This window comes from Sus scrofa, chromosome X, assembly GCF_000003025.6.
Source record: "Sus scrofa isolate TJ Tabasco breed Duroc chromosome X, Sscrofa11.1, whole genome shotgun sequence".
Taxonomy (NCBI): domain Eukaryota; kingdom Metazoa; phylum Chordata; class Mammalia; order Artiodactyla; family Suidae; genus Sus; species Sus scrofa.
The window spans coordinates 51,739,541-51,750,928 of NC_010461.5; the positions used below are offsets into that span (position 1 = coordinate 51,739,541).

The 11,388-nt window shown below is 40.5% G+C and overlaps 1 protein-coding gene across 2 annotated transcripts in view; it reads left to right on the plus strand.

Moving 5' to 3' along the window:
* The window catches only part of ZC3H12B (zinc finger CCCH-type containing 12B), a 518,102-nt gene extending 508,015 nt beyond the window's left edge, over positions 1 to 10,087 (plus strand). For both annotated transcript variants that reach the window (XM_003360341.4, XM_021080065.1), the window contains 4 exons: positions 241 to 380; positions 2,293 to 2,527; positions 3,182 to 3,288; positions 4,444 to 10,087. In XM_003360341.4, coding sequence (XP_003360389.1) covers positions 241 to 380; positions 2,293 to 2,527; positions 3,182 to 3,288; positions 4,444 to 5,864 — 1,903 coding nt within the window. In that variant the 3' untranslated portion in view covers positions 5,865 to 10,087. The remainder of the gene's footprint in view (positions 1 to 240; positions 381 to 2,292; positions 2,528 to 3,181; positions 3,289 to 4,443) is intronic.

Here is an 11,388-nt window from a genome sequence, read left to right on the forward strand (position 1 = left end):
TTGGGAGTTGTTATTATCCACTTGAAGCCCTGAATGAATGTATAACAATAATGGCAATATTTGTAATGATGATATAAAAAAGATTTTGATTTGCTCCTTTTAAAAATACATTTTTGACATCCTCAAAAAAAAATAAAATGTCCATTGTTAATATCTTGTTGCTAAGAAAAAGCCTGTTTGGAGTATTTACGTGCTATCTGTTGTCAATCCTCTCTTTTCTCATTCTCTATCTTCCTGAAGTCATGGAAATAAAGAAGAGTTCTCTTGCAGAGGAATACAACTTGCTGTGGATTGGTTTCTAGATAAAGGCCATAAAGACATTACTGTATTTGTGCCTGCATGGAGAAAGGAGCAATCCCGCCCTGATGCACCAATTACAGGTACTACTTTAAATAAGAAATTTCTTCTCATTCAGAGGCAAAGCTGGCAAGATAGTTTGAGGAGTGCTTGATGGTCTCAAGTTAGATAATTGCTGTTCAAAATTTACTTAGTATGGGAGTTCCCGTCGTGGTGCAGCGGTTAATGAGTCCGACTAGGAACCATGAGGTTGCAGATTTGATCCCTGGCCTTGCTCAGTGGGTTAGGGATCCGGCGTTGCCGTGAGCTGTGGTGTAGGTTGTAGACACGGCTCGGATCCCGTGTTGTTGTGGCTCTGATGTAGGCCAGCGGCTACAGCTCCAATTTGACCCTTAGCCTGGGTATCTCCATATGCCGCAGGAGCGGCCCAAGAAATGGCAAAAAGACAAAAAAAAAAAAAAAAGAAATTTACTTAGTATACTTAAAATGTCTTTTATTAAGTTTATTTTTAAGCATACTTTTCCTAATCCAAGTAAACTATCACTCACTGTGCTGTGGTATATGGTAATTAAATAGAGACAACTTCAATTTCAAGCAAAGAATAAAGCACGCTATTGAAAAAAAATTGTTTTTCTAATCAACCATAGACTTCATACTAAAGGAGGATGAATCTGGTTATGAACATGACTGAGTTTTCCAAAAATCTAACGAAACCTTAGTAGACAATTAATCTCATTCTGCATTGGATAAGTGATTGTGGGATTTGCAAATTAAGAGGTAGAATAGAAAAAGAGAAGAGTCCCATAGCAGTCAGGGCTAACTTATCCATAAGGCACAGTAGGCCCTGTGCCTAGGGCCATGATAGATACTTTTAGGGTCCCATGTAAATGTTTTGATTTTATTTTCTTTTAACATAAGGAGGAAAAATTGAATATAACAATGAATGTATAATAATGCACTGAACTAGACTATTTGAGTTTGTGCCTAAAATCCACAAAAGTCATAATGTGACCCTATTGGCAGGAGGATCACAACATTCACTTATAATAGTATATGAAGCTAGATTTTTATATCATTTGAGAGAATATTACCCCAGTCCTCTGAGTATTTATGTTGCCTCATGTGCAAAATCAGAAGGTTTAGTGAATGGCTGTCAGTACTGTGTTGTAAAGCCTCAGTCTGAGAGTGGATTCTGGCCTTGCTCGAGTCCAGCCTGCAAGCTTTCTTTCCAGGTAATTAGGAGACTAAATGGAAAGAGGGTCAGTACTCACATTCTACAGATTAAATTTTTTCCTTAGTTGTGGCTTTCCTTCCAACAGAAGGCAAAATGTAAGTCTCTTGGAGTTCCTGTTTTGGTGCAATGGTAATGAACCTGACTAGTAACCATAAGGATGTAGGTTCAGTCACTGGCCTTGCTCAGTGCATTAATAATCTGGCATTGCCATGAGCTGTGGAGTAGGTCACAGACATGGCTCGGATCCCACGTTGCTGTGGCTGTGGTGTTGGCCTACAGCTGCAGCTCCAATTTGACCCCTAGTCTGGGAACTTCCATCTGCCACAGGTACAGCCATGGAAAGCTAAAAAAAAAAAAAAAATTTAAGCCCCTAGAAAGGATGCTTTGCTCTCCTGGCAGACACATCCTTAGCATACTGCCCTGGTTTCTTCAGCATCCAAAAGCTGGTGGTTTAGCCAAAGGGCCAAACAACCCTCAAGAATGCTAGAATATCACTGTTATTTCTCAATCTACATGGTAGGTTTTAAAACTTAGAAGTTATCAGAAAGAAAATTGGAGTGCAAAGGGGAAGGTAACTTGCTTAAAGTCACAACCCAAATTCATGCTATAGCCAGGAATAGAGGCCATTCTCTGTCTAAGAGCAAATAATATAGTACCAACTTTTAATCTAGTACCAACTTTTGTATTTGTAATATAAGGATAATGCTATTAATTTCCAAATATGATTTCTACTCTGTGATATATAATCCATGTTTTGACAGATCAAGATATCCTACGTAAACTGGAAAAGGAAAAGATTCTTGTCTTCACACCATCCCGAAGGGTCCAGGGCAGGAGAGTTGTTTGCTATGATGATCGGTTCATAGTCAAGCTGGCTTTTGATTCTGATGGCATCATTGTATCCAATGATAACTATCGAGACCTTCAAGTAGAAAAGCCAGAATGGAAGAAGTTTATAGAGGAGCGGTTGCTGATGTATTCTTTTGTGAATGACAAGTACGTTTCTTTCCAATAGGAATAGAAAATCCAAGTTACCACTAGAAATAGATTTCATCTCATTTCAATAAACATTTACCAGACACTTAAAATATACCGTGAATTGTGCTGGTTGCCAAGGGGATAAAATGCTGAAGGAGAAACGAGACTCACCTTTAAAAGGCTCAAAGTGTACTGGAGAAGAGAGAGAGATTAACACAATGTGTCATAATAAGTGCTATGGTTAGAATTTTTTAATTGATTATCTATGTGAAATGATAGGAAAAGGCCTCACAGAGGAGATAATATATGACATGAAATTTACAGACAGAGGAAAGGGGGCTGCTGGATATTAAAGGTAAAGGGGATATCATGAATAAAGCTATAAGGATATGAAAGTAGATTGCATGTTGGGGGAAACAGCAGGCATGCCAGTATGGCTAGAATATATAATCGATGGAAAAATGGAGTGCAGGAAAAAATCCTTTTTTGTGTGTGTTCAAGTGGGAACAGAGGGAAGAACTGTTGACCTAGCAGAAGACAGACTTGAGGTAGGAAGGACAATTAGAAGGCTGTGACAACAGTATAGGCAAGAGGCAATGAATTTTTAAACTCCTGATAAGGGGTAGTAGGGACAGAATGGAAGACATTTATCTCTTGCTTGCTCGCTTTCAGATTTATGCCTCCAGATGATCCTTTAGGACGCCATGGCCCAAGCCTTGAAAATTTCTTAAGAAAGAGACCCGTTGTTCCTGAGCACAAGAAGCAGCCATGCCCTTATGGTGAGTTCTGTACTAAGAGAAACATAGGAATTCTGAATATATTTCTCTTCAAAGTTTCCCTTTCAAAGGGAAAAATCCTGACTTGTCCACCTCCTGTGAGTTAAAGTTTGTGTCTTCATGTATTCTCAGTTAGGCATTTAAAGAAACATCCTAGAAACTGCATGAGGAGAAAGTAACCAGAATTGAAGAATAATTATCACTAGTTAAAATGACGCATATGTTTTATCTGCCTCTGTCCTGAGCAGTGCTGCTGGGGGCATGGAAGTATAGAAACCCACTTGGCCTATGGAAGCAAAAAGGGAAATGCCAAATTGGGTTTGGCACCAAGAAGGATGTGTCAGTCAGGGAGGTGACTACACCCTCTGTCAGTTAATAATACCTTTTCTTCCAACTGTACTTTCCACTTTTCTTCCAAACTTTATTTTCAGTTCCTCTTTGAAAATACAATTTTCTAGAGTGTTTTCATGCTTACCCAAAGTCCCTCTGATACAAAGTTCTCAGCTTAACAGTGATACATTGGCTGCCTGGCCTGAGGCTACTTTGGATGTTCACTCTTTTTGGATAATCATTTGTGTATAGGACGTCTTGGTTTTTGTTCTCAATTATCATTTATTTACATCATGGAGTATTTCTTATTCATTATCTTCATTTAATCCTCACAATGACCCAATAATAAAGGCACTATTTTGAACCCTGTTTACAGAATAGGAAAATGAGGCACAGAAAGCAAAATCACTTACCAAGGCCACATGGCCAGTAAGTGACATAGCTGGAATTAACAATCAGGTCTGACTGGCCTCTAAGCCATACTCTAAGTCATACTGCACCATGCTGTCTGCTGTTACTCTACACTGCCTCGGCATGCAGGTTACGCCTAAGCAAAGTTGTGAATTACAGGAAAATGAAGGCTGTTCAATGGCTCAGCTTTTAGCTTTCACACTGCAATTTCTTCCCCAGCCTTCCACTATTTCTTCTCCCCTCACAGTGTGTGATTCCACAGTAGTATTGTCTTCTCTTATCTTTATGAACAGTTAATTTCCACCTTAACCCCAAACAGTAAAATTCTAACCTGAGTGACCAGATTGTTACAAGTTTCTGGCACAGAGAGTTGCACTACTATGAGAGAGAGTCTTACCCCAAGGCATTATTTTTCAGGCAAAAAATGCACCTATGGTCACAAGTGCAAATACTACCATCCAGAGCGGGCCAACCAACCCCAGCGTTCAGTGGCTGATGAGCTCCGTATCAGTGCCAAACTGTCCACAGTGAAAACCATGAGCGAAGGCACTCTGGCCAAGTGTGGCACAGGGCTGTCCAGTGCCAAAGGTGAGATAACCTCAGAAGTCAAACGTGTGGCCCCCAAGCGCCAATCGGATCCCAGCATCCGGTCCGTTGCTGTGGAGCCTGAGGAATGGCTGTCCATTGCTCGTAAGCCTGAGGCCAGTTCTGTCCCCTCACTTGTGACGGCTCTAAGTGTCCCCACAATCCCACCCCCCAAAAGCCATGCAGTGGGTGCACTCAACACTCGTTCAGCTAGTAGCCCGGTGCCAGGATCCTCTCATTTCTCCCACCAGAAGTCCTCATTGGAGCACATGACTAGCATGCAGTATCCCCCCATCCTGGTTACCAATAGCCATGGGACCCCTATTAGCTATGCTGAGCAATACCCAAAGTTTGAGTCCTTGGGGGACCATGGCTACTATTCAGTGTTAGGTGACTTCTCCAAACTAAGCATCAATAGCATGCATAATCGAGATTACTACATGGCTGAAGCAGACCGAGGGTTGTATGCCCGGAATCCCAGCCTCTGTCCTGATAATCGTATGAGCCATACCAGGAACGACAACTATTCTTCTTACAACAACCTGTATTTGGCTGTAGCTGATACTCACTCTGAAGGCAATTTGAAGCTGCATCGCTCAGCCTCTCAGAACCATCTTCAGCCTTTTCCTCACGGTTACCATGAAGCCTTAACGCGAGTGCAGAGCTATGGCCCAGAGGATTCTAAGCAAGCCCCCCACAAGCAGTCAGTCCCCCACTTAGTTCTGCATGCTCAGCACCCAGCAACTGGAGCACGCTCCAGCTGTCCTGGAGACTATCCCATGCTTCCCAATGTCCATCCTGGAGCAACCCCCCAGCCAGGACGTGCCCTAGTGATGACTCGGATGGACAGCATTTCTGATTCCCGCCTATATGAGAGCAATCCCATGAGGCAAAGACGCCCTCCCCTCTGCCGGGAACAACATGCCAGCTGGGACCCACTGCCCTGTGCAACCGACTCCTATGGATATCACTCCTATCCCTTGAGTAACAGCCTCATGCAACCATGCTATGAGCCAGTCATGGTACGGAGCGTGCCTGAAAAGATGGAGCAGCTTTGGAGGAATCCTTGGGTTGGAATGTGCAATGATTCCAGGGAGCATGTGATCCCAGAGCACCAGTATCAGACCTACAAGAACCTCTGCAATATTTTCCCTTCAAACATCGTCCTTGCAGTGATGGAGAAGAATCCCCACACAGCAGATGCCCAGCAACTGGCAGCCTTGATTGTTTCTAAGCTTAGGGCTGCACGTTGACATGACATGGGATTTATTTCTTTATATAAATATACATATGAATAACAATAATGCACTAATACTATGATAATAGTAACTAATAATTTTGTGCTGCGCTTTACAAGTTACAGAGTGTTTATGTCATTGAAGTGCGTAACAACTCTGTGAGGTAAGTCTTACTAATGTCTTATTTTCTAGACAAGGAAACTGAAGCTCAGAGAGATTAAGTGACTTGCCAAAGGCATACTGCTAGCAAGTGACCACGTCAAGACTCACACCCAAGTCTCTGACTCCAAGTCCTATGTCCTTTTGTACTGCACCATGCAGGTAATGGAGGACAATACCCAGGGGGAAGGCCTAAATACAGGAAACCCCAAGGGATTCCATTACCAACTTAGTCACACATTCTATATTACAAAGTATTGAGGATATATCTAATTTAGAGAGAAACAACATTAGAATCAATCCATATGTTGAATTAACCTTTTAGGATTTTTTTATAGGAATATTTGAAGCTATTCATAAGTTAAATGCATACTTTATTGCATGGATATCCCATTATTTAATATCTTTATTAACTGAGCTATAGGGTCACATTGAAGCTTCTTCAGCTATATTTCAAACTTATTGTTAGTAGTTATATTGCATGTATGACTGTATGTATTTAGTTTGAGTTGTGTGTGTATGTGTGTGTCTCTATACAACTTTTATATAGTGATGATAAGAAGATAGGCTCTGCACAGTCCTTAGTCTATAGCTGCATAAATCACAAATCTGACTTGATGATTTTTATGTCACATTTCACAACCAGTTTTAAAAGTGAAACTACATCCTAATATTTGAGCACTGCTTTCTTAAACACCAGAGCAAACTAGCTCTATTTCTTTTGCACTTTTTACTTGTCAACTTTTATTGACAGTTCTCAGCATTTAAGTATCTTCACCTCAGTAAATTAAGGATCAGTTTCCAGGCTTCTGCAGAGATGCTGATGGATAAGCTCAAGTTCCAATCTTAATAGGTGTGTGCTAGAGAAGCACAGAAGAGTTTGACTAGGACCAAGGGATTTACTACCAGAAACTGCTTCCCTTAATGCTGGGAGAAATGGCCAAACTCATTTGGCATTAGATGAGGAACACAAAAGCTGCACTCAAGAAGGGACTAATGGATGCTCTTTGGAATTCTGACCTATGCAGTGTTGAACATCACAGGATGAAATGTAATGGAGGACAATGCACAGCCATGTAATCCATTTTCTCCTGCCATCCACCCTTTGGGCAATAAGGTTGATCATTGGTGGAGCAGAACTTTTTTAGGAACAAAATAAGGGGATATCTAGGTAGAAAAAGGCAGCTTCCAGAAGGAGATGCTACATCTTTGCTAATAGCTGGCTCAGTTACACACTTCAAATGCACTCAAAGAGGGTGCACTTGATGTTAGATTATTCTTAAACGCATTACTAAAGAAGGCAGGACTTTGGGTTGACGGCACCATTTGTGCTATTTGTATTTTGCTCAGGGTGGGAACCTTTGTAGCAAATGCCTCTAGAAAAGGCATTTATTGTTTTTGTTTTATTAACAGCCTCACTAAATGAACCCCTTTTTGAATCCATGGTATATTTCATCATTTTGAACCATGATCAGCTCACTATTTCTTGAGCTGAAACTTGCTAATTTCTATGGTCGTTTTTTTATGAAAGTTGAGAAGGCCTGGTCTTGGCCTTTGTTTCTTCATGAGAAGGTGTGACACTGCCTATAAATGTTTCTTACTGTGAAACACTCCAAATGTGAGACTGTAGTCAGGGTTGTTTCTGGTGGTTTGATAATGGCTTACATGCTGCTTTCTGGCTTTGTGTCTGTCTCTGTCCTAATTGATCAAAACTGCATCTCAGTGTTTCTCTTCAGTTGACCACAGTTCACATTCATCTCCTACTCTCTGATCTCTCCATCCCCCAGCATACTGAGGTGTAAAGGTACATTTTGTCAGGTAGCTCCATAAGGAGTGAAGTGCTTGCTATTTCATACAAACACCATTTTATACCTTCAACTCTTTGGACCTTCTAAATCTGTTGCACGTCTAAATCAGGGTATTTGATAATCTTAGATGATTCTACTGCCTTTGTGCTAGTTAGTTCATCTTCCTACCAAAATCGTGAATGGCACCGCAGTATCCACTAGCTACACAATTAACAGTTAAGCGCAACATTAATCTTGTCAGAGGTACTTCATCTTTTAGTACTCAAAAAAATTGTAAGTCCCTCCCGATACAGAAGATACTTTTAAGGCAGCATGTGTATTTCTTATTTCTTAAAAACAATTGTCATTCTTCTCATAAAATGTGTATGAATCAAAGCGGCTAGGAGCAATGCCTCAAATAACCAGAAATGACCTTCTGTTGATACAAATTGTATCTCTTTTTTTTCTTGATTATATAGAAACAAATGTACAAAACTCATCTTAAACTAGGTTTGGTACTGACTTTTCACTACGATGTTTGTGGCACTGTGTGTCACAAGGGAGTAACCCAGGGTTCATGAGGGAGCTTTTATTTCCAAAGGGCAGTGGTTTATAGACAAAGACAATTTTTCAAGGCTTCTTTATTACTATGTGCAACAGTTATTGTGTGTAAGGTTTCAAGCATTATATTGCATACATTTCTCTTCAGCCTATTAAATTTAACATGTCCTTGCAAAAGAGATTTTGTGTAAAAAAATTGTGTTAGTGGTTCATCTGCAAGAATCTATAAATGGAGTTGTACAGTTATGAATGCATTCTGTTTACATTGAGGTCTGCGTAATTCTTGACTTTTTCATTTTGTCTGTAAATATAGAACAGCAAATACAAAGAAACGCTGGAATCCCTTTGGTTCCCTTGATAATAAAATCAAGCTTCCTTCCTGGGGCTAAGTGTGTGTCCTTCAGGATACTTACCTCCAAGCACTAAACAGGGGTTACTGCACAGTGTCTTGTGTGATTTTCAAGAAGTGTATTTTGCAAGAGGTGCTTTAATTCTTTCATTGAGTTTCTGAACTCATAGCAAGTCTGTGTCTATTAAGGCCTTAGATTTTGTAGATTTTTGTGAATTTTTTTTTCTGATTTTGTTATTGTTGTTATTTTCATTTCTACCTGAAGTGGGACTGTGGAGTGGCACGGTCAATCCAGGTCACAATTTCCGTAAGACAGCTCAAAGGAAAAGGAACCTTTTCAAAGGTAACATACAGTTACTGCACTCTCTCAAGGTGCAAGATACAGAAGGAAGGATGACCGATGCCTATGGAAATGGTATAGAAAAGTTTTTTTCTTCTAAGTAATGGTATATATATGTGTGTGTGTGTGAATTCTCTCTCTCTCTCTGTGCAAGTTTCCAGGAGAATACTTCTAAACCCATTTTTTCTATTTTAGAATAAATGATCTTTATACAGTAATTTACATACTGATATCCATTAACCTTTGGTACTGGGTTTTCTTCTAATATAGAAGAGTTCATTTTGAAAGGCACTTAGTTACCATTAAGTATGGGACTTTGTACAAACACCCTTTTTGAGGGCCAACAATTTCAATACACTTTGTTTAATTCTGTGAAACAGATATGGAACTGCACAGGGAAAATAATGTCAACCTGTCCAAAGAGCCCAGCTCAGGTCTCCTTCCAACCCTTCTCTGCCTTCCCCTGGTTTGCTTCTCCTCAGATCTGACATTGAGGAGTGCATAATCTTCAAGTGAAATAACACTACACATACTTTTCATTGGAAATCAAACCAGTATATTTTGGGAACCTGCTTGTCTCAGTAGTTGATGCCAAAAGACTTAGCATAGTCCGTTATCTATCATAGTGTAGCTAGCTATATGCATAGGTAGATTGACTACTTTTAGCCCTGTTTTGTATATCATTGAGCTATAGTAGTTTTCTTTATCCATTTGTGGGATTAAATAATACTGCTTAATGGTTGTAAACTTTCATAATATCTCTTTGGGTTTTTTGTTTGACCCAAACATAATGTAAGTCTCAATGACAAAATACACAAAGCCAATCAAAGGTGAGTGAAAATATATCCTGTCCCCAGTTTTGTCTGTCCCTAAAATGCATGTGCAATGCTTTGCAATATGTTCTCACTATCATGAATGTGCTATGATTACTTCATGAGGTTTTACTTTGTTTCACCTATAATCATGATGGGAAATGCTGTTATCTTTGACAACAATGAATTGTAACCACACTTAATTACTGCATAAACTTTTTGTTTACTAACCACTAGTGGCTCTGTTTCTTTAAGAACATCAATAAAAGCCATGCTACACCTACATACACACACACACTCAGCTCCTAAAAAATTAGATTTCTGTTCTTGGGTTTTGCATTTCCCCAAATAAGTTCATCAGAATTTTATCACAGTAAACACATGCCCTTTAATTTTTGTATACTAACACAACTATAAATGCTAATCAATTGGTGTTTCCCACAGGTCCTTTACTACTGTAGATGACTCAGGGCCCAGGCTTATTTCTGTAAACAACTTGTTTCCCCTCTACAATTCACAGAGAAGTCACAGGGGGAGTGCTAAGCTGCATGAACTCCATCAGGTTATGTGTATGGGGACTGAGGCATCAAGAAGTGGAGATTTGGAGTTCCCGTCGTGGCTCAGTGGTTAATGAATCCGACTAGGAACCATGAGGTTGCGGGTTCGGTCCCTGCCCTTGCTTAGTGGGTTAACGATCTGGCGTTGCGGTGAGCTGTGGTGTAGGTTGCAGACGCGGCTCGGATCCCGCGTTGCTGTGGCTCTGGCGTAGGCCGGTGGCTACAGCTCCGATTCGACCCCTAGCCTGGGAACCTCCATATGCCGCAGGAACAGCCCAAGAAATAGCCAAAAAAAAAAAAAAAAAAAAAAAAAAGTGGAGATTTGACCAAGGCTGGACAGGAAGTGTGTGGCAAGCCAGGAAGAGAACTCCAGGTTTTATTGTTCTCAGGCCTGTGAGCCCTTTATCACAGTGGTGTTTGCTCTCTCTTCTCTTAGGCCTCTCTGGAGCCTCCAACTCATCACTTTCCCCCCATCCTCCAACAGTAGAGGCCAGTTGTCGTCTAAAGGCAGAAGTGGACACAGTAGCTGCAGGGGAGCCCAGCCTAGGAAACTTTGAAAGAGGCTAGTATTCGTGGATCTGAGAGAGTATCTTTTTTTTTAAATCATTCTACTTGGGATTAAGAGTGCTGATCTTTCCCCATCCTTTTCCTCTTCTGTCTCTTTACTCTTGCTGCCTCCTCTCACATTTCTCATTACTGATTAACAAATAGGGGCTTGGCCTATCTATACTGGGCTAGAGAGGGAAAGAAAAGGAGGAAACAGGTCCTGTCTTCTGGAATTTGCACTGTAGTAAAGGACTGAAACACGCTTAGAGAACAAATTAATAAATTAAGACTTTCTTAGAGCACAGTGACAGTGTAAGGATAGGGGACATAATAAGAATAATTAGAATTTTGAGAAGAGACAATTCAATGGTCAATGCCTCTCCCTAATCAAGTAGGTGGAAAATCAAGTAGTCTGACCAAATCCTGCA